Source organism: Callorhinchus milii, unplaced genomic scaffold (assembly GCF_018977255.1).
Source record: "Callorhinchus milii isolate IMCB2004 unplaced genomic scaffold, IMCB_Cmil_1.0 Scaffold9, whole genome shotgun sequence".
NCBI classification, from domain to species: domain Eukaryota; kingdom Metazoa; phylum Chordata; class Chondrichthyes; order Chimaeriformes; family Callorhinchidae; genus Callorhinchus; species Callorhinchus milii.
In genome coordinates this window covers 5840189-5863683 of record NW_024704750.1, presented here as the reverse complement: position 1 = coordinate 5863683, position 23495 = coordinate 5840189, and the positions used below count along the sequence as shown (strand labels likewise).

Here is a 23495-nt window from a genome sequence, read left to right as displayed (position 1 = left end):
ATGGCTGCACGTGTCTCAGGTAAGTGTTTTCTCAAATGATAATAATGTTGCGGGGCTGGATGGGGGGGTGGGGGGTTTGTGGTGGGCACAGTCAGGACTTTGTCTTTTCACCCCTGGGAACAAGATTCAGATCCAGTCCAAGTTGAGATGAAAGTTTTGCTTCTCTGTTGGTCATGTGGTCTGGTCTTCTGTATGACTCAATTTCTAGTGGAAGCACAAATCAACAGCACGAGACTATCCATAAATGTCAAAGTTGAGTTAAGCTAGTATTTTCCAAATTGACACTGAAATACTGAGATCTGAATGACAACAAGATGAAAAGCAATGTGGACTGGCCTAAAGTTTGCACAGAGCAATGTCCAACAAACAGCCATTGGAATGAATGACCAATTGTATTTGGGGGTTTGTTGGCTAGGACACCGGGAGAAACTCCCTTATTTTTTCTAATCGTGCCATGGAACTTTAATATCCACCTGAACAGGCAGACGGGAAATCATCTTAATGTCTTATCTAAAAGACAGCACCTCCAACAATACGTAACACCCCCAACTCTGAATCGGAGTGTCAGCTTAGACTATGCAAGTTCAAGTCCCGATGTCGGGCTTGAACCCACAACCTTCTGACTCAGAGGCGAGAGTGCTAAGATGACAAAGGTTTCATTTGAAGAACAGTAACCTCTCAATACCTCAGTGGAAGGATACCTGAAATTCTTAACTAATGTGCATGTTGGGATCAGTAAGACAGAACTGAAGTTCTCAGTGTGGTTGTGCCATTAGCTACCAAATCTTTATTAATGCAAAAAAAATTGAGTCAACTGGGTTGATAATGAGATTATTTTTTTCGTGACCAGAGAATGTTTCACTGAATTAACACACAACAATGCCGAAGATATGAGTAATCATTTGGGATTGCTCAAGAAAGCAGAAAACAAAAGTTGTGATAAATTGTTGGAGGAGCTTTTTTATAAAATCACGGTACAGTACACTCACTTGTTTCATAAGCAAACTGATATGTCTTATAATATCCTGTGTATTTTAAAATCCCTTCCCCAATAGTGTAATGACATTAATAATCCTTGCATTTGTTTTACTGCCTTTTAAATTCGGTGGACATCTCATCATACTTCACAGGATTTACTGTAAGATGTTATGACTGTGCATTTTGTAGGGCAACGCGGCAACCATTTTAGCACATAGCAATGTTCCACAAACAGCCAAGAAGCAAATGACCAATTTTATCTGGGGGTTTGTTGGTCAGGACTCTGGGAGAAACTCTCTTCTCATTTTGAATAGAAAAAAATCTCCAACCATCCAGTGCGCCCCCAGCATTGTATTGAAATATCAGCTTAGATTGTGAGTTCAAAGTCCCAATGTGAAGCTTGATAATTGTATTTTGAACCCCAGACCTTCTGATTCAGAGATGACAGTGCAACCAATTCTCTGAGCCTCCAGAGGGTGCTGTGGATTAGCGTCTTCTTCCAGCTTCTCACTGAAAATTATTGAGTTCTTTAACTCATTCTTTGTGGCTGTTCTTTATTGATTTTAGAAATCACTTAAAAATCCAACTTAAATGTTTTCTTAAACAAGTATTTCCCTGTCACAATTGTGAAATGAAATGTGAACCTCGTCATCAACTTTAATAATAATAATCCTTGCATTTGATATAGCGCTTTTCACATCTTCTAGACGTCTTAAAGAGCCTCACAGAATAGACTGTAAAGTAAATTGACTGTATATTTGTGGGCGAAAAACATGCAAGGAGAAAAATAAACTATTTTTGCTTAAAAATACACAGTCATCACTCTTTACAGTAAAATAGTCAATCCACTATGAAGCTGTATGAGATGTCCTCCTGATGCGAAAGATGCAATTGCAAGGATTATATTATTTTCTATTTGACTTAACTCTGACTTACAGGCCTGATTAAAAACAATACATTGGAATCAGTAACCAAAAAGCCCTGCATGTATTTAATAATCAGCTGAGTGTCAACTTGACAGGTTTTAGCATCACAAACTGCTTTACTGCAGTTGATATTCAATAACATTGTCTTTTGTTGTGCAGGTCCAGTTAAAAAATTATTTAAAAAGTAATGAATGGTTCACTGAAAGGTACATCGATTCAGTGTTGGAGTCTCTAACTTCTTATTTCAAATTGAGACCCGAGAAGGATCAAGGGATCAATCAGGTAAAGTAAGGCTGATCCTTTTCCAAATACATTTTACATGATTTTAAACTGAAACATGTATAACATTCTGGACAGCAAACCAGTATGCATTGTTTAATTTGCAGGCTTTGGTAGATAGAGCTCATGTTCGGACCATCCAGGAATCTATAAAGGCCCTTTACAGAAACTCCAAGTGTTCAGATGATAACAGGATAATCCTAGCTGGCAGAATGAAAAAAGATTCTGATCGACTGAAAACATATTTTGTGCAAGTATGTATTTTAGAATTGATTCTCCTTAATTCTTATGTTTATATGCATTAGCTAAACAATATCTTTAACATTTTTCTATTCCTTTTATTTTTCTGTCGCCTTCAACAATGCAAAGCTTCCTCTGGGCTGCAGCCTAGAAAAGAAGAAACAAGGACAAAACTTGAGTTATAAATATTGCAGATTATAAATTCATCTACAGGAGCTAAATTGACAAAAACCAAGAGACAAATCTCTGAGTTCTTTAATCCATTATCTACTTTAAGTGTGTTTTCAAATATGCATTTTAACATAAAGTAGTTTTATTTAGCAACTTTTGATTTTGCAAATGTGTCTAAGAGCACATTCACATGTGCATCATTTAAGCGACTATGACAGAAATCTTCATTTTAAATGTTTTTCAGAAAAGCTCTACAGTCACTTGGATAAACGATGTCATTTTGCTTTTAGCAGAAATCATTGAAATTGATGATCCTGAATCATTAAAGGTGGTGATTGCTGATCTCATTTTAAAATATCCAGATGTAAGGTAGGCGATACCTGGTGCAGGAATGTTTGTTAACAATTGTTTGCAGGCGGTCTGGAATCACTACAGTATTTGCAACTAATTGTTAATATTGATACAATTGACTGGTTGTGGAACCTTTTCGTTGCTTGTTAATTACATAATTCAAGCCACCTGCGATCTCTTCTGTACACAATTGCTGATGAATGATTAACCAAACCCACAAATTAGACCCCATTATTATCTATCACCTTGGGGCTTGTTTGGCTTAGTAGGAAAAGGGTAATCAGCCCAGTGCTGCTGAGCTTCTTCATCTCTGAACTAAAGGGCAATCTGGCTCAAGAGATTTTATTCTATCATCTTTGTGCCAACTCAGTGATGCTGTGCTGGTAGACAAGAGCCAGAAATTAGATCCATGTTTCCTGTTCGGTTACCTTATGACCACTGGGGAGAACTTCTTTGGTTTCTGTCGATATTATCCAAATTGAATTGAAACCTGCCAAAAGTGAGTGACTTTCTTTTAAAATAACATTTATTGTACTTGTATTTTCTAGCAAGAAGCATATTTATGCTTTACTGAACATCAGAGGAAACGTCTCCAAATCGTGCCTGCGGGGTACCATAAAAGATGCGATTAAGAATAACAATGGCCGTTCATCTTGCAACAATTTATTCGATGGGATCAAGGTTAAATCTTCATGCACTATTTTATAAACTGCAATTAGAATAATAACTATTGAGGCAGTCAGGGCATTGTGTGTAATAAATAATGATAATAATCCTTGAATTTGATATAGCACTTTATGTGGCCAAATATCTCAAAATATTTTGCAGGATATTACTGTAAAGTGTAGTGTCTTTGAATTTGTAAGTGAACGTGGCAGCCAATTTGTCCTATAAACAGCCATGTATGAAGTAAATGATCAATTTTATCTGCCAGAATGTTGATCAGAGAAACGCCCTTCTCTTTTGGGATACTCTCATTTGTTCTTTAAGTCCTGTAGCTCAGTGGTTAGAGCACTCGCTTTGCAAGCGAGAGACCTGAGTTCAATCCCAGGCAGAGGGCGAAACCTTGGGCAAGTTTCCTTACTCTACATGCCTAATAATAATCCCTCCAAAAAAACAAAACAATAATAAATCGGTCATTTTCAATCCATGACTATTTGGAGACATTGCTGTACGTAATTGGCTGCCGCGTTCGCCCACAAATATACGGTCAATTCACTTTACAGTATATTCTGTGAAGCGCTTTGGGACGTCTAGAAGACGTGAAAAGTGCTATATCAAATGCAAGGATTATTATTATTATTTAATCTCCTCAAGAACTGACAATTTAACATCTCATTTGCAGAAAAACTTGTCTATGCCAAGAAAGCATTGTGCTTTCTTTTTAAGGTATCATTATATCTCTGATGAGTTGAGACAGACACTTGCCGTAATTAATTTTGTGTTTATTAGTTGTTTTCTGGTATGGATCGGCCAAAAGATGAACAAAATTTTCTTGTCCCCAAAATGAATTAAATTGTGGATGATATGGTTTGTTTCAAATGGCAACCATTATATTATTTTATAATAATAATAATCCTTGCATTTGATATAGCGCTTTTCACGTCTTCGCGACGTCTCAAAGTGCTTCACAGAATAGACTGTAAAGTGAATTGACTGTATATTTGTGGGTGAAACACGGCAGTCAATTGTGCACAGCAGTGTCCCACAAACAGCCGTGGATTGAAAATGACCAATTTATTATTGTTTTGTTTTGAGGGGTTATCATCAGGTGTGTGGAGTAAGGAAACTTGCCCAACTTTTCTTACCCAAGGTTTCGCCCTGCTTGGAATTGAACCTAGGTATCTCGCTTGCAAGGCGAGCGCTCTAACCACTGAGCTACAGGACTCCACAGGACTTATAGTTCAAGACAAAAGGGTGGAAAGTCCCACAAATGACTTGAGAAATTCCAACCTTGCTCAGAAGTTGGTCAGTAACTAAGAAAAAGAGGCAGCACGTTGTTGTGAAGGACAATTGCCATTCAGTGGATTTGTGCTATGAAATCCCTTGGCTCCCTTTTGCAATGCTGTGCGTTTGTATGCTTCAACATTGTCACAATTGGGAAAGAAGCAAAGAAAATTTGATGATTATTGGAAATCCTGGTCAATGCGATGTATTTCGATTCTTATTCCACTTCTGACTTATCCAGTGAGTCATATTCTTCTTACCCACAACTTCCTGCTTGTTTACTTCTTGTTTTGTGCTCTTTCATTTGTGGATCCATTTCCCTTCAGCTTCTGCTTTAGCTGCTCTCATGCCATTTCTTCATGGCAGCAATTCAAACATCAGTTCTGATAACGCCTTCATAATTTTATGCAGATCAGATGTTTAATCACTAAACATCAGATATTTAATCAATAAACGTTTGTAATGCTTTATATTATTTAGTCCAAAGTTTACCTTTTGTTAATTTACTACTTATCGATTATATGGTGAACAGCAACAACAACAAAATTACATTTATAGAGTGCCCTTCACGTTGGGAGGACGTCCCAAAGTGCTGAACAGATATCGGGGCCCAAGCACGAGGGAGGGATGGTGTAGGGGTGAGGGAAGGTAGAGAGGTGGGAGGGAGACCTAAGGCACGGTCGAAGAGAAGGGTCTTGAGACCGACCTTGAGAGCCAATCGAGAGATGCTGATATAAGCAAGGAAATAGTCATGAATGTATTAAGCATCAAGTAAAAATGTATTTTTCTGTTGAGAGCTTTCAGATATAAATGGCAATTAAGATTCCTGGTTAGGATTTCTACTCACACATAGAGACTGTGTTCCCATTCATCTGCTGTCTACTTCATCATTTTCCAGAAGTTGCATGGCACAATGACAGACCTGGGGCTCTCTGGTGTAGAAAGTCTGGATTCATAGTATTAGGAAATCAATTCTGTAAATAATATTAATTAATTTTTCAATTTGCCACAAAATACAATCACTCCTCTTTACAATGTAGTCTGTGATATAGCATGTTTCACATTGGGAGGGTGTCTCAAAGCATTTCACAGGATTTTAGTGTCAAGTGTTATGACTGTGTATATGTAGGTGCATGCAGCAGCCAACTTGCATACCACAATGCCCCACAAACCCCTAGAGACAGTATCCTGACTTGAAAGGTGCTATCAAATGTAAGGGTTGTTACTTTTATTATTAATGCTGTGGCCAAACCCATGAAGACATTATCAGTCAATACAGAACTTTCCTCGAATTACATTTCCGTAGAAATGGCTATGAGCCAAAGCTAGGTGGTTTCTATGGCAGCGTTAACTACATCATTATCAATTGTGCCAAAGGGTCAGTCTCTGCCAGCTCTGATCCCTCCATCTGCCATCTGTGATAGTAAAGAAGTATAGAGTTCAGGCAAACCGGAACAAAAGCACCACATGATTTGCCCTACTCTGGAAGGAAAAAGCAAATGATATGAGCAACAATTTATGTAATAAATAAAGGAGTATAATTGGTTTAAAGAAGATATTTTTACAAAATTTTACAGTGTGTATTGATTTGGTCAACAGTGGTGAAATTCCACTTGCTGTTCTGAGTTAGCAATGTTGACACAATATGTATAATTGTTGTTATATTTATTACATGAATTGTTGCTTTGCTGTCTTACTTTAATATTAATATTGGCTCTCAATTCTTCTCCTGTTGCTTCTTGGGGGAGTCAGCTAAGTGTCAGGCTAACTAAGTTAGTAGCACTCTCCCCTCTGAGTCAGGAAGCTGTGGGTTCAAGCCTCATGTGAGGGATTTGGAACCCATATATCTAAGTTGACACTCCAATGCAACTTGTTGATGGAATGTGTTGTGTTGATGGAGTGTGTTGTGTTGTTGGAGTTGGCCTCCTTTGGATGAGGCATTAAACTGGGATCCTGTCTTCTGGTCCTGATGGTTGTTAAAGATCCCATGGCAGTATTGAAAAAGAGAAGAGTTTTGACTGATGTCCTGGCCAACAACCCCCATCCCACATCCATTTTAAAAGAAATGGTCATTTGCATCATGGTTGTTTGTGGGGCATTGATGTTTGTGGAAATTGGCTGCCATGTTCGCCCACAAAAAGTCACACCATTTTACAGTGTATCCAGTGAAGCACTTTGAGACATTCTGATAATGTGATAAGGTGCTATATCAAATGCAAGGATTAATATTTTATATTGATATCTGTTCTAAAGCCTCCAAATGGTATCAAGTTACTATCTTCCAAATATCTTCTCAATGTAAAGAGTAATGCTGTGCTGTATTATTTGGTGATGTTGCTCCAATATTTTTGAGCAAGGTCACATTTCATAACACTGCTGGATTTCCATGAGTGCAAGAGATGTTGAATGTGCACTGGCATGCCTGAACAAGAAAGGCTTTATTCAACGAATGATGATTCGAGAGAAATTTTTTATGCATCATTCACTGCTATCCTGGTTCCATACGTGATGCATGCATTTGGCACATTTTATCTACCCTAAATTTCTTTTGAAAGATCAGGAAGACCTGCATTTGTCTTTTGCCTGTTAGATTTGAATGAAATGTAACCATATTGTATTAGTAATATGCAGTATTAGACAATAACAGTATTATCAAAATAAGGTTTATTAGAAATAGACATTAGAGCATTCTACATTTGTGCATAAAAAATCATTGTATTATATAAGCAAGTTACCCATAAGCTTTATAAAATATAAATTCACATTACTATCTGTGGCTTTTATATCCATTTATTACTCTGTGCGATGGTTAAAAAGATATATGAATGTATATTTAGAGTGGGCTTTGTGTGACAGCAAAGATCTCTGCCAATCAGGATCTGCAAAGGTCAGATTCCCTTTAGAAATGATTGTATGAGTGGAGGACATTTGGCTCATTCTTTTCTACAACAACAAATTACATTTGCATAACGCCTTTCACATCAGGAGGACGTCGCAAGACGCTGGACAGTCAGGGATCCGCACCTGGGCTGATGGTTGGGATAGGGGTAGGAGAGTGGTCGAAGGCACGGTCGAAGAGGAGGGTCTTGAGACAGGTATTATCCATCCCATCTCACCCCTAGCTACAGCAGAATAAAATGGTTAGGCCCAAATATATTCTATATTGCATTTGTTGTTAGTGATTCCATAAAGCAATGTTTCTGTGCAGCAAAAAAAAAGTTTAACCCAACAGCAGTTGTGAAACAGAACTCAATCCATTTGTGACTTTTTTAAAAAAGAATAATTGGCGCTCGCTATTTTTAGGAATCTAAGTTGGTGATGAAAACATATTGAAAATAAGGGTTGCAATGTATGTATATATTTCCTAAAAAGCATATCAATTCAATGTATTCAAAAATATATATTCAAATTATTTTGGAGCTAGATCTTCCACTAACAGGTATTAAAGACTTAGAAAACTCACATGTGTACACCACACAATGCATTCTTAAACATCCTTCAAAATTGTAGATTTTGTAAACAGTTTCTTTGCTGTAGAAGAATCTTTGCTGTCGTTCCCGGTTATGTGAAGAATTTGCCAAATATTTTTTATATCTTTATCCTTCAGCTTTTTGATGTGTAAGATATCTTTAACATGGCATTTTCTGCGTGCGGTGGCGGGGGTGGGGGGAGAGAAAAGAGAGACAGAAGTCGTAATTAATGATGGGCAAAGAAATTCTTCATAAACCAACACTGAAAAATACATTTGGATTTACAACAATAAGCCAATGTTAAATGCAACATTGGTACATGCTTCCTGTTGATCAGCGCAATTGACAAGTAAAGAATGAACTCAACTACCAACATGCCACTGCAATGCTGGGGGGTTTCTGCATTGTTACAAATGAGTCAGAAGATTGTGCGACTTTAAACTACCAGTTTATGTTTACACTCCAATAGAGTGCTGGGGAACATTCTCAGAGGTGCCATCTTTTGTAAGAGACATTCAACTGAGGCCATGTCGACCTGCTCAGGTGGACGTTGAAGACCCTATATTATTATTTTTTAAAAAAGGAGTTTCTTTCTCCCAGTGTCTCAACAACAATGCTTTAGATATGATTGGTTATACATGGGTGTTTGTGGCACATTGCTTTGCACAAATTGGCAGCCGGTTTGCCTAAAAATACACAGTCACTACACTACGTGAATTCTGTGAAGTGCTTTGAGACATTTCGATGACATAAGGTGCTATATCAAATGCAAGGATTATTATCTTTGTTGACCTGTTGGTCATAACAAATAATTATGCGGTGAAAGCCGCATAATTATTTTCAAATGACTAAATTTGTTGAAACTTAGAAGCAAGAATGCAAATGTGCTAATGCCTTCTTCTTTCTGAACTATTCAAACTTTTCTTACTTGATATCTGGGAAGTTGTTAAAAAGTACACGGATTTCCACCTTGATTGCATTGACATCTTGGAGCCTGATGATTTCAGCTATACTTGGGAGAGCAGTATCTAACCACACAGCTTGGAACCCCTGTTAAATGCAAAACAATTTTTTTGTGTGTTGTACGTTTATTGCAAAATCATTGAAGCTGGAAGAAAAAGAGGCTACATCAAGTTTAATTTATTTTAATTGAATAATTTGGAACAGGTAATATATTAGGTAGAAAAAAATAGTCAACATGAACTTTAAACAGAGCAAACATAGGTGCCACACCTTAAAAATAAAATGGTCGAGGATGAACAATGTAGGGGATACTACGCCCCAAAACCATGGATCTCTCTTCCCCCATCCCTCCACCTTGCCTCCTCCTTCTCTGTCTTCAGTTCATACCTGTGCATACGGTTACCTGCCCTCTCTCGCCAGCTCGGCATCAAGCTCCACCACTATTAGAGAAGCTATCCAGGATGCAGCGTGCTTACATAAATGCAAGTTGTTATTGTAAGGTGGGATATAAGACTATGGAATTTTTATTGAGTTACTTTTAGAAGGAGAGAGTTGGGTTAAAACGTTTATGCAACCTTTCCTCAGCAGATTAAATTACTTGTGTGGAGACAGGAGAGTGAATAGTAGCTGGTGAATGCAAGGAATGGGTTTGATGGGCTAAATGACTATTTCCCATTTCATGTTTACTCATGATCTTAATGCTTTATGGCTGTTCCTGTTGGGTTTTGCATTTGCAACATCCAAACTTATATTTGGGGTCCAAATGAATCGGAATGGAATAATCATTCCGGTAGTTCAGTGGTTAGAGCAATCGCCTTGCAAGCGAGACATCTGGGTTCAATTCCAGGCAGGGCGAAACCTTGGGCAAGTTTACTTACTCCACACCCCTAATAATAATCCCTCCAAAACAAAAAAACAATAATAAATTGGTCATTTTCAATCCACGACTGTTTGTGGGACACTGCTGTGCGCAATTGGCTGCTGCGTTTCACCCACAAATATACGGTCAATTCACTTTACAGCATATTCTGTGAAGACTTTGAGACGTCGAGAAGATGTGAAAAGTGCTATATCAAATGCAAGGATTATTATTATTATTAATCACTGCAATAGTTATTCAGGGTAGCAGTGTAAAATGAAATTGGTCTTACTCACATATTTCATAAAAAGCTTCTGCAGCTGCTCAGCATCGCTCTTCATTTTGTCTGCCAGCTCTTTCTGCTCATCTGTTTTGACCTTTAATTTCTTCTTCATCAATCTCAAAACATATTCTGTAATGAGCTGGTGATGGATTTGTTCCAACACATCCTGTTTAAAAAAAGAATATTGCAAATTACAGAGGCACAAAATAATAGATGTTTCTCCTCAATAAAGAATATTGTTCTCAAAGAGCAAAGAACATGATGCGTTTAGGGTTTAGTGTGGACTCTCTGTGTAGGACAGGATATGGGCAAACCATTTAAGCCTGGTGCAGGTTCAGCCAGGCTTGACATCGAATCACACCACGGTTTCCTTATCCATGCTAGGTCCACCAGTGATCTAACAGCACAGACTAACACATCTGATAATGTGGATTGAAATTCTTTCTGTTTTAATAATAACATTAATCTTTGCATTTGATATAGCACCTTATTACATCGTTGAGACATCTCAGAATGCTTCACAGGAAATACTATAAAGTGGATTGACTATTTTGAAATGTTAAATTGACTGTATTTGGATTGCTGACTAGTTGGTCTGGCTTTGAATTTGACCGAATTTGAAAGGGCAGAAGGGTCACTGGTGTTAGGGATTCATTCCACCTGACTTCTGTTACTCTACCTAACTAGTAAGGTAGGTGTTGGACAAGCAGTGGGAAGCTTGTCAGACATGGCTCTCAATGACAGATTATGTGGTTTTAGCTTGTAACAGTACTTGGGAAAATCAAACAATCTGGGGTCTCCAAACCTTAGTTCCTAATACTCTCTGGAATTAAGCAGGATCGTATCCCTCCAGGAAGAGAGTGTGTATTTTATTTCATACACAGGGAAATTTCAATGCATAAGTTGTATACACAGTGTGGGACTCTCAGTGTGGTTTGGATACTCTTGTGCATGGAGCTGTGTTTCTGCAGGTGTCAGACAAGCAGCTAAAACCAAAACGAAATAACCAAAAACAAAAATAAACTATCAGCTGAAAAAGAGTAAATGGTTAACTCATAACACAAGTTACGTACCTGTAAATGTGATCCTTCCATTTTCTGTAATGTTTTCAGATGCTCTTCTGTTATTTTAAGGATGTTCTTCATAGGGCTTTGAGACTTGAACCACTGTGATGTCACCAGCATTTTGCAGTCCTCCTGAAGGACAAGTAAAGACATAATCTATGTTTTGGATGCAGGCACACCTATACACCATATTGTTTAAATCCAAAGCAACTCCTTGCTTCAAAATCTACTCCCAAACATCAACACACTCTATGTGCTGCTTGAAGTGAATTGATTTGTTAAAAGATTCAGAAGTCAGGCTAGTTCTCTCTTTAATGTTACAAAGTTCAAGGTTGAATCGTATGGGCTATTCAAAAAGGTAAAAGCGCAGCAAAGGAGACAAATATTGGTGGGTGTATCGTCACCAGCCCTCTAAAATGTTAAAATGATCATGCAAAATACTACACAACTCATCCAGAACAAAGCAGGTAGCATTAATATAGCATCTCTACAGCACACAATCCATAAAATAACAATTTTTATAATAATCCTTGCACTTGATATAGTGCCTTATCCACATCTTCAAGACATCTCAAAGCACTTCACACGATATACTGAATATTGTGTGGGTGACATGCGGCAGCCAATTGAGCACAGCAGTGTCCCACAAACAGTCGTGGATTGAGTGACCACATTTATTTTTGAAGGGATTATAACCCCCGGAAAAGCAATCGACTGAAAACCAGGCTCCTACTTACTGCTAGGTAAACAGAGGCGCGTGTGTGTAGAGTAAGAAAATTTGCCCAACAAGTCACCCTAACGTAAGTAAATTTTAATACAATGTAAGAAACATGCACTGCAGAATTAGGATTTTTTTTAAAAAAAGTGCGATTTGTTCTTACTATACCTTTATTTTAACAAATAGTGACATTGACAAAAACATCTTCATTTTCTTCTCAATATCATTCAGAATTTTCAGGGCATTCTGTTTCACAGACCCACTCTTGATCTTGTCGTCTTTATCGAGGTAAACTCTAAAGTCAATCGTACAATGTGAAAGATTTGATTGCATCTATCTCACAAGTCTACAGAGAGTCCTAAAATAATGATTCTGCAAATGCAAATGATTGATAAAATTAGAAGCCCACGGTATTAAAGGGACAATGGCAGCATGGATACAGAACTGGCTGGGAGACAGAAAACACAGAGCAGTGGTTTTGCTGACTGGAGAAAAGTGTGCAGTGGTATCCCCCAGGGATCAGTATTGGGACCACTGCTGTTCTTGATCTATATAAATTACCTGAACTTGGGTATAGGGAGTACAATTTCCAAATTTGCAGATGATACTAATCTAGGAAAAGTAGTGAACAGTGAGAAGGATAGTAACAGACTGCAAACGGACATAGGCAGACTAGTAAAATGGGCAGACACATGGCAGATGAAGTTTAATGTGGAGAAATGCGAAGTGGGAGGAAGAATGAGGAGAGGCATAGATGGTACAATCTTAAAGAGGGAGAAGAAACAGAGAGACCTGGGCATTCATATGAGTAAATCTTTGAAGGTGGTAGGACAGGTAGATAAAGCTGTTAAAAAAGCATACAGGATACTAGGCTTTATAAATAGGGGTACAGAATGCAAAAGTCATGAAGTTATGATGAACCTTTATAAAACACTGGTTATGCCTCAGCTAGAGTACTTTGTTCAGTTCTAGTCACCACACTTTAGGAAGAATGTCAAAGCATTGGAGAGGGTGCAAAGGAGATTTACCAGGATGGTACCAAGAATGAGGGACTTCAGTTATCAGGAGAGGCGAGAGAAGTGAGGATTATTCTCCTTGGAGCAGAGAAGGTTAAGAGGAGACTTAATAGAAGTTTTCAAAATTATGAGGAGATTCGATAGGAGACATTATTTCCACTAGCGGGAGGGTCGGTAATCCGAGGACACTGGTTTAAAATAGTTGTTAAAAGAAACAGAGGGGAGGTGAGTAGAAATTGTCTTACACAGCGAGTTGTTCAGATCTGGAATGCATTGTCTGAAAGGGTGGTGGAAGCTGATTCGATAACTTCTTTTAAGAGAGTAGATAGTTATTTGGGGAGGAAAAGTTTGAGGGCTATGGGGAGAGAGCAGGGGAGTGGGATTAAATTGTATAGCTCTTTTCAAAGAGCTGGCACAGATACGATGAGCTGAATGGCCTCCTTCTGTGCTGTATAATTCTACGATTCTATGCAATAAATATATAAAAGTTAAAAGATATCTGTCCATGTGCTTAATCTATGAATACTCAATTATAAGACTTCACCTCGGCTACTTGGATAAAAAAAGTCATCAATATAAATGTTAGTTCAAGTTTCTCAGATTCAGTCAAAACACATTTCAATATAGTTCTTAGAAAACTTCTGAATTGAAAGCAGACTTTTATGGTATCATTGTTTTATTAAACAGTGTGTTTTTATTGACATCACAAAAGTTCATAAGCTTGGTTTGGATCAAAAAGGCCCTTCAGCCCATTTCATCTCACCCTTCAAATTCTGCCTATCCATCTACGCTCCAGTATAGTAATTGAGGATTTATTTTAACTGCAGGCCTCTGAATATTTCTCATATAACCATTTTCTCCATCTTGCCTTGACAGAAATTCACCACACAGAACAGATAGCCTTTCATCTCAACAGTAACACTCACCCAGCAAACTCACCTGAAACGTTCACAGCTGTTAACAATGGTTATTGTAGTGCAGATGAAATTGTTTGACAAATTCTGTTTCTTCCAATATTTAATTTCAAAGCGTTTCACTGATACCCTGAAACTAGAAAATATTGCAAATGCAAATCAAATAGGCCCACGTGACTCCTGAAGAAGATGCTGAATGATAAGAAATGGGGAACTGTCATATAAAATCATGCTTAATGTTTCTGAGTGTGAGCAAGATCAGTAAGGTTTAGCTCATGATGTCTATTTTGTGAGCACCCATAGAATTCTTCTCCCCTTCCCCTCCCCCCTCCCCCCGGACTTGATTTTATTTTTGTTACTGACAATGCCAACAGAAAGTTTTCTTCCGAAACCTATAAAATAAAGGAAGTAAGAAAAAGTTACATTTTTTCTTCTTCTTCATTGAGTGACTATTTTCAGCCCACATTTGTGCCTGAGGACATATAGCTTCAGAACTCTGTGTGGTATTGCACCCAATGCAGTCTTATAGACAGAAAAGATCTACCTGATTGAGTCCTTCACATGCAGGAAATGGTGCCAACCTAACAGATTGAAAGTAGAAACACTTACAAACTGCCCACGGAATGTTATTTACCTTTCTAAGAAGCATATAAATTCATCCAGCATTGTACACATTACTTGGACACCAAGCTTGTGAGTCACCTTTGAGGCTTCATCAGCTACTCCATTGATTTTCTAGCGGATAAAACAATACCAAACAAACTGATGTAAAGCAAGACTAAGATGGATTATACTGTACCTTGACAGTAGGACAGGTTAAGAAAGAGTTTATTTTACCTTTTGCACTCTTAAATGGAACTTGCAGCTTTACTAACTCTAGCACAAGCCATCATGACTGGATTTCCTCTCTTTGATAGGGTCAGCTGTTTTGACAAATCTTAAATCAGGGTTGGGTAGCAAGTCCTTCATTACCTGAAGGTGGCTTAATAATAATTTCCCAAACTAAGTTTAAAAAGTTAGCTAGAATTCAAACCGAGGCTGTGTCTGTCTACGCAGCTGAATGTTTTTTTAAAAAATTATACCACTCAAAAAGCAACAAACTAAAACTGAGCATTCACTTCATGGCTGTTTGCTGGATATTGCTGTATGTTAATTGGTTGCTATGTATAGAAGTATACAGTCAGTACACCTAACAGGAAATGCCGTGAAGTGCTTTGAGACATAACGTCAAATAAAATTATTATTATTAATGGGTTTTATGTTTCAAAGAAAGGCTCATGGAACCAAATTGTCTTCATCACATAAATTGAATGGACATGTCAGATACACACACACACAATAGTAGATACTGAGGAATGACTCAAATTTTAAAAAAACTTAATACTGTGCCAATTAATTCCATTGCACAGTTGCTGGGAAGATATCTTGAGTGTTGGTAGTGCTAAGAGTGTTGTACAAAGTTTGCTAAACATCATTTCTAAATGTATTAAATGTAGATACCTGGATTATATCAATAAGCAGATCACTGTGGTAACGATCATTAAGCACCAAACACTCATCTTTACTTGTACAGGTCATCTCTTCCCCCTGGAGGCTTTTCTTCATATATATTTTACAATTTGCCTACAATAAAAAAATGAAGAAAAGATTCAGTGTTACCAATAATGATAGTAATAATCCTTGCATTTGATGTAGCATCTAATCACATCGGTGAGATGTCTCAAAGAGCTTCATAGGATATACTGTAAAGTGGATTGACTGTATATTTTGTGGGCGAAACGCGGCAGCCAATTGGGCACAGCAGTGTCCCACAAACAGTCGTGGATTGAGTGACCACATTTATTTTTGAAGGGATTATTTTGTGGACGAAATGTTACCAAGATTAACATCCGCAAAACATCGCCCACAAAATACTGTGGCGAGAGAACTTTTATGATAAAATTGGCAATAAAATTAGTGCAATCAAATTTCTCAATGAATCTATTGAAATTTTATTTTAAAATGAGAAAGTTGATGAAGGCTTTACCTTGACAGTTGAAATATATTCGGTTTCCAATTTATTGATTTTCTCTTGTGGCAAGAGGTCATTGTTCCAGAGTTTCTGATCTTCATCATTAGTTTCAGTCAGAAGGCTCATCAGTCTGAATAAAAGGTGTTTAATGTATAACTTGCAAATACGTTATTCTTAACCAGCGAATGCAAACTTTATAGTGTTGACATGAATGGAGTATAGCACTTAGGAGATGTTTGTTGACAATCTAGGGGGAATGAACTGAAGAGAATGGAGAGTCGAGCTTTTACAAGGGTCTGGATTATAATGTGGCAGATCTCAGATTAAAAAAAGGTTGAGATGATAAAAGGCTAGAGGCAAATTATCTTGATAAGTAGGATGGGTGAACAACAATAACAAAAAACAATATTTATATTAGCGTCTTTTGTGTCAGAAGATTGTTTCAAGGTACTGGCCAGACCAAGGTTTGCACCCTAGCTGGGGGTGGGGGGTTCTCAAGAATGAAAGCTGGAGAAGAGATGTCACAATAATGGGGTCAAACTGTACAATTGTCGTTATGCCAAACAATTACAAGTCTCCCGTGCTGGCAGTGAAGTTGCTTGAGAGATGTTTTCTCAGTTCTCAGCCAAGAAAGCTTTTTATCATGCAACTAACAGAAAGGGTGACTGAGATAGTAACTTTCTAAGTTGACTCAATTTGAATTTGTCTTGGCCATCTGAAGCAAGAGCCATGAACTGAACCAATTTAGGTAAATACAGTATATGGATTGTTGATCAAATAAGCTAGAGATGATGACGAGCGTAGAGTTTTTCTCAAGCCTCTCTGGTGGGCAGAATGAGTAGTAACCACTTGGCTTTGCACTAAGCACAAGGTTGATCCTCGATCTGTACTGAATAATCTAATGTTAACAATTTGGGAAGTATAATTGGTCTTAGTGGCTCTGGCACTCAACCCTGTGTGAATGGTGCTTTCTAAATGCATGTTGTTGTTCTGCCTTTGGGCAAGGAAGAAAACAAAGATCAGTCTCTTAAAAATCAAACACTTAGAAGAGAAACACTGCATAGTTTAAGATGAACAAGCTATAACAGAGGCAGAAGATTGAATCAAGTTTTCCATTAGTTCACAAATTATATGTATCTGGCTTTTAAAAATGCTGAGTACAGTTGGAAAGGGAACCAAAGATTTAACAAGGGGGATATTTTTCCAGATTATTTTGAAATACAATCTTGTTTAAAAAAAAGATGAAATTTGCTTCCAACTGCAAAACGCATGAAAACAGCATAAACTATGATAAAATGTCTGCTACTCCCATTTGATTGGCACTTCTTTCAAAGGACCAGAAAAATATATTTTTTTACAAAATGTTTATGACCTATTGCCAACCTTATGGGAATATAAAATCATACATTTCATCCAAAGTTCAGGAAATTATGTCTTATTCTTGGTTTGGAATATCAAACTATAACAGAGTCAGAAGATTGAATCAAGTTTTCCATTAGTTCGCAAATTATATGTATCTGGCATTCAAAAATGCTGAGTACCGTTGGAAAGGGAACCAAAGATTTAACAAGGGAGATTTTTTCCAGATTATTTTGCAATACAATGTTGTTTTAAAAAAAATCTTTTAGCACTGCAGCCATACTTGCAGTCTTTAATACTTTTCATGATTGCCATCCAAACGTTTTTCTTCATAAACAGAAATGAAAGGGGAACATTCTCCTTTGGGAATAAATTCAGGATAATGCCCAGAAGACATATTGTATAACATGTTGGACTCTCTGTGAACCATCACAACTGCCAATTTCCTTAATCACCACCTTTCTTATGTTTTTCCTCTACAGATTTCTATTTGACCGTAACAAGCTGCATTGATTCAAATTTCTTCAAAGAGTAAAACAAATCATTTGTTAAAATATAGCTCACAGTCATAATATTTTTCTCTTAGCATAAGTCTCGTGAAAATGAAGACATTAACACATACTGAAATACGATTCTATTTACCCATCTGCCCTCCCCTCTCCACCCAAATGCAGTAGGTATTTTTCACTGCAGACTAAACTATGATGGTGGAACATTTGCAATAGACCACTTGTCAGATTCACTTGCAATCAATAACTCTACACAGTATTCAGTTTTTTTTAGATGCAACGTATACAATTTGCTTGCCCTTAAAAGTTACTTTAATACAACTTTACTAAAGTTTACATTACACACAGAACCACTGTGACTTACCCTGGGTAGTGACCATAAATCCACCTCAGAAGTACATAAGCATCGTTCTCTGTTACTCTATTCTCTATGATTAATTTGAACTGGGAAGAAATAGTTTTTTGATAGCAGTCTGCATATATTTTGCAAACATTATATTCTTTGGAATAACATGGTTTGACGTGTTTCATAATAATGTCCACATCCTCCTTGAGCTGTTTGAGAAGCTGTTCTAAATAGCTGCTGGCTTTAGAAGCATTGGGTATTTCACCTATTCTTTCATCCACAGACTCTTGTAGGATCTCCAGCCATTTGCTTTTCCACCCTCGTGGATTTCTTCCAGATTTTCCTACGTCTTTCTGTACGTAGATCTGATCCATTTTCTCCTCCTGGTTTCTGACTTGAATTACCATTTTCAGGAGGTCAGGCTTTTCCTGGGAAATGCTCATGGATTTTTTTAACACTGTGGTAATTGCAGAGTCAAGCAGTTCGTACAAAGATTCAACTTCCTGCTGCATTTTAAGTTTATCTTCATCCTTCTCTTTGGCATCAGAACTGTAACACCTTGATTCTAACTCGATGAGGTGTTCGTAGGCTTCAGAGTATTTTTCTACTTTAATAAGTTCCTTGATATTCGGTTTCAGTTCTGCTGCGAAAGAAATGGATTGATATGAATCATTGCACTTTGTAGACTATAGTAGATTGTTTTCTTGGTCATTCCAGTGTCTGATACATAGAAACCCATCACTATTCTTACAAATATCCAAACTAAACTACACATGGTCCCATATGCATACAGACATTTCCATTTGTTTGGTATAAAGTGTGCACTCTCTCCCTGGAATGGTGTTCTCCTTATCTATTCCCAGAGACTTTAGGCACAAATTATTAGGTTAAATTATTTTTGTACTTTTCTCCCCATTGTTATATGTCTCTGCTCGTGGTCTCCTGCCTTCTAATCTGGGGTAAAGTTTTTAGTTCTTGAATCAAAGCTGTAACAAGAGCCAAGACTTGGGGACCCCAGAGACACTGATGGAGTTTAACCAGCCTTCTGCTTTTAATAAAATGCATATATTTGATGGAATTGTAAAATAAATGGATAAGATTTTATAGGCAATTTATTTCTATGGATCAGCATAAATAATAATAAATAAATACATTTGAAAAGAGGAGGGAGTTTCTGCCACTGTCTTGGCCAATAATCTCCAATGTAAAACAGGTGACTGGTCAGACTCATAGGCAGGAAAAGCTTGTCAGGTGATAAAACAGGTGATGCGTCAGAGGTGGAAGGCGGTGCTGGTGAGGGACTGGATGTGGGGGAGGAAGGATAATTGGGGTCGAACTGACGCCTAGGAAGTATCCTCTTCCTAATACGCTCTAGGTTTATTAGAACCTAAGTTGGCATCATTATTCTTTGGATTGTTCTCCTCTATTACTCTTTTTCAAACCTTGCCTGCACAATAATAATATAATAATAATAATCCTTGCATTTGATATAACGCTTTTCACGTCAGGAGGATGTCCCAAAGCGCTTCACAGAACACACTGTAAAGTGAATTGACTGTATATTTGTGGGCGAACGCGGCAGCCAATTGCGCACAGCAATGTCCCACAAACAATCGTAGATTGAAAATGACCAATTTATTATTTTTTTTGTTTTGGAGGGATTATTATTAGGCTCTGTGTGGAGTAAGGAAACTTGCCCAAGGTTTCGCCCTCTGCCTGGAATTGAACTCAGGTCTCTCACTTGCAAAGCGAGTGCTCTAACCACTGAGCTACAGGACTCCACAAATGAACCAGTAGCCCTACACTTCCATGTTCCAATTCTGTGAGAGAATTGGTTGAAACATTTTTCAGGATAAAACTTACGTGACTTCAGAGGGATGTGGACTCCATCACCTTGTGGGACGCCACCTTGTGGATCTTCCTTCTCTGTGTTTAAAAATATGCAAGGGCATATGCAATGCAAAATGTGTCGAAGACAATTGGATATGTCCTTCCTATGTGTCCTGGTACTCAGCCTGTTGCCCATTCTTCAAGAGTCTTCAGTGGTGTTCAGATATGGCTGTTATTGTTATTGCTCACCTGCTACAAATGCAAATGTCACATCGTTAAAGCATGTTAAGAATGGCCAAGATAGGCTGCAGTCAATTGAGTTGTTGTGCTGTTCAACATTTTTCTACAGTATTGTACAGTGTTCTTCACTGTTCAATATGTGGGGTAACGAAAGAGCGATGTTTTAACTTAAAACATATCCTTGCAAACAGATTTGTAAATATATCTAACAATTAGCAGTGAAGCAATTCGAGATGGCACCTTACAGGGATTTCATTGATATAGGAAAACTAATGGTTAATTACATTACATTGTTTCTCTAGGTGTTGATATCGTATATTATGGGGTTGTTTTTTTTTGGGGGGGAAACATTTCAGAACATTGTTTTAGTTGTGAACATTTAGTTTCAAATATTTTAATCTACAATATTAAATAATCGGTCTTCATTTACAATATTAAACAACTAATCTCCCGTTCTCCGAATTTAAGAGTTAAAAGGTTAAGTCCACCTTTGAGTAAAATTACTTGCATCCGTCAGTAGAATAACACGGGTGTGGGAGAGACACTATCAATAAAGAACAGCTTTAAGGAAAATCTATTTAAAAACCTAGTTTCTACATACAGGAAAACAAGCAAACCAGCACAATGCCTGATTGAGAACGAGTGCTGAGAATTAGGTTCCAACCCAGCCTTGCGATGACTGTTCTAACGTTGCTAATTTTTCAGTTCCGAATTGCACTCGTTTCCTCTGAAGTGGGGCAGTATTTATGCTTCAGCTCAGTATTAATGCGCTGGGGGTACAGCTGGAGTCTAACCAGTTAGGACATACTATAATTTCATCACGTGTATTAGAGTCAGATTCCATTACATATTCGGGGACTTTCCAGAGTTTCACAAAAACTTTCCAGAGATTCACATAAAACGTCTATTTGGGGTTAATTTATCTTTCCTTTGCAGCTGAACAGAGATCAGTTTTTTTTAATCATCTCACATGCGGTAAATGTGATAACCTCCTCACGTGCAATGCATTTTTACCTGCAGGGTGGGGGTCTTCAATATGTATCACAAATCAGGGTGGGTAGTTAGTCCGAAACCCTGGGTAAATTTGGTGAATCAGAATTTACTGTGGATCATCAAAGCTGCTAACAACAACTGTCATTTTATTGATGAATACAGATACAGTAGAGTGCAGATTTCACATTAATTGGGACTGGCTCCATTACCGATAAGCAAACTGTGCAGCTAATTGAGCGTTAGGCAAAAATATTTTTTTTAAAATGCATTAAATAACCATGGGAGAGTTAGAATTCTACTGATAGGTAAAGGTAGTCGGGTTTTTTTTTGGTGTCTGACACATGCGGAAACCCATTACCATGCTGTATCCAAACCAAACTAAGAATTCCATGCATCCCACCTACACATAGAAATCCCAGAGATAGATTGTTGGAATTGAATGAGCACTCTGTCCCTGGAAGGATGTATCCCATTTATCTAATTATGGACAATATTAGGGCGGGTTGGCAACAGCCAAGACTTTGGGACCTCAGTGTGTGCTTTGGGATACTGATGGAGTCTAACCAGCTAAAACCACATAGCTTGCCATTGATAGCACTGAAGGTTGTAAATGAACAGAAGAATTTACAAGTCGACTTGTCAAACATTGGCCATTTCAGCAGAATCAGAATTGACAGTGGAGACTTTTGGTGCCTTCTCGTTACAGGATTTTCACACTGAATTCAGCAGTGAACAAATAATGCAAGTGGTGTCCAACTGATAATTGCTGGTGTTCCATTAACACGATTCTTGCATGTTATTGGATTCACCATACGTTTGCATGGATTTGGCAGTCTCAACGGGCATAGTAGCATATCACACACCATATTTCCTGTTGGTTTTCCACAGTGGCTGTTTGACACTTGACACAATTGAAAGAACATTTCCTGAGCCACACATTTTCTATGTACGAATCAAGCAGTGAGACACTCCTAGCTACAATCAGGTATTTGCATCAGGATCAAGTATAAACAATACTATCTCTCTTATGCTGACACAAATGCCTCTAAGAATATTGCATGCCATGATATGTTTTTAAAACAAAAACAATAATAAATTGGTCATGTTCAATCCACGACTGTTTTGGGATACTGCTGTGTGCAATTGGCTGCAAATTAAAATGCAAGGACTTTCCAAATAAAGCAAGTGGTGTCCAACTGATAATTGCTGGTGCTCCAGTAACACTTCTTGCATTTTATTGGACTTTCCAAACCTTTTGGGAATTGTGAACCTCTTCTACAAGGTAATTGAATTAATAAATGATTATAATACAACCACAAGAGTGGAATTTTGTGATGCAGTGTTTACCGATGCAATTAGGTAAGCAGGGTACATTCGCCCACAAAGTATACAGTCAATTCGCTTTACGGTATATTCTGTGAAGCGCTTTGAGACTTCTTGAAGACGTGATAAGGTGCTATATCAATTGCAAGGATTATTATTATTATTATTTCCTCCAGGGAGAGAGTCTGCATGCCATTACACACCCTGGAAAATGATAGGTGTTTTGGATACGCATAACTCTCAGTCCAATTTGGATGGGTTTTTGTCTAATAATAATAATAATCCTTGCATTTGATATAGCTCCTTATCAACTTATTTTCCATCGTATGTGTTAGACACTTGGTTGACTAGGGCCAGTGTTTGCCCCACAGGGGCCCCAAATAAAGCTTGATTCCGGGGCCCCTGCTGGTGTTGCGAATATGGCTCGAGCTCCTCAAACCAGCTGGGAAACCAGCAGTGAGTCCCCGAGCAACCGAACTCAGTGGGCATATGTCCCACTCTGGCGGCGCATCTATTGGTTGAATGGTCCCCTGGTCGGTGTGGGCCTGGAGTGATCACGGATTGACTGCTGTACATCACGCCGAGCCCCCACCCCAACTAGGTTAGGTCGGCGAGGAGGGGATTTCAATGGATTTTCAGAGCAGAGTGGAGTCTGGCCCAGGGCATGGAAGCCAACAAGTAACTGAGTCATGAGGGTAGGCTCGC

At 38.0% G+C, this 23495-nt stretch overlaps 2 protein-coding genes across 7 annotated transcripts; one reads left to right on the top strand and one right to left on the bottom strand.

The window, feature by feature from the left end:
- Nucleotides 1-890: 890 nt before the first annotated feature.
- On the top strand, nucleotides 891-3676 carry LOC103175381 (exocyst complex component 3-like protein 2). The gene is made up of 5 exons (XM_042338110.1): nucleotides 891-974; nucleotides 2064-2186; nucleotides 2291-2437; nucleotides 2839-2963; nucleotides 3494-3676. Exons 1-5 carry the CDS (start codon nucleotides 891-893, stop codon nucleotides 3651-3653), a joined length of 639 nt encoding a protein of 212 aa, XP_042194044.1. The 3' UTR covers nucleotides 3654-3676.
- Nucleotides 3677-5087: 1411 nt separating this feature from the next.
- Nucleotides 5088-21355, bottom strand: LOC103175317 (tumor necrosis factor alpha-induced protein 2-like). 6 transcript variants are annotated; one of them, XR_006085298.1, is made up of 14 exons: nucleotides 21076-21355; nucleotides 20268-20486; nucleotides 18423-19047; nucleotides 16206-16320; nucleotides 15680-15802; nucleotides 14814-14914; nucleotides 14205-14315; nucleotides 12418-12544; nucleotides 11541-11663; nucleotides 10481-10633; nucleotides 9291-9412; nucleotides 8356-8536; nucleotides 5740-5866; nucleotides 5088-5319 (listed from the first exon to the last, which is right to left on the bottom strand). XR_006085298.1 is itself a non-coding variant. In XM_007888293.2 (13 exons), the coding sequence occupies exons 2-12, from the start codon at nucleotides 20428-20430 to the stop codon at nucleotides 8380-8382; spliced, it is 1920 nt and encodes a 639-aa protein (XP_007886484.2). In that variant the 5' UTR covers nucleotides 20431-20486; nucleotides 21076-21355; the 3' UTR covers nucleotides 5580-5866; nucleotides 8356-8379. The 6 variants fall into 6 exon arrangements, 5 of the variants coding, with proteins under 5 accessions (XP_007886484.2, XP_007886482.2, XP_042194102.1 ...); XM_007888293.2 differs by lacking the exon at nucleotides 5088-5319 and having other exon boundaries at nucleotides 5580-5866; XM_007888292.2 differs by lacking the exons at nucleotides 5088-5319; nucleotides 5740-5866 and adding an exon at nucleotides 7941-8014.
- Between the last annotated feature and the right edge of the window lie 2140 nt (nucleotides 21356-23495).

Excerpts from the sequence above, each read along its gene's own strand:
- LOC103175381 (XM_042338110.1), top strand. The coding sequence starts at position 891 with ATGAGTAATCATTTGGGATTGCTCAAGAAAGCAGAAAACAAAAGTTGT. Across the intron at positions 2,187-2,290 it reads AGGATCAAGGGATCAATCAG|GCTTTGGTAGATAGAGCTCA; the intron begins GTAAAGTAAGGC and ends TTTAATTTGCAG. Across the intron at positions 2,438-2,838 it reads TGAAAACATATTTTGTGCAA|AAAAGCTCTACAGTCACTTG; the intron begins GTATGTATTTTA and ends AATGTTTTTCAG.
- LOC103175317 (XM_007888293.2), bottom strand. The coding sequence starts at position 20,430 with ATGGGCAACAGGCTGAGTACCAGGACACATAGGAAGGACATATCCAAT. Across the intron at positions 19,048-20,267 it reads CCACATCCCTCTGAAGTCAC|CAGAACTGAAACCGAATATC; the intron begins GTAAGTTTTATC and ends TTTCTTTCGCAG. Across the intron at positions 16,321-18,422 it reads ATTTATGGTCACTACCCAGG|ACTGATGAGCCTTCTGACTG; the intron begins GTAAGTCACAGT and ends CCTTTTATTCAG.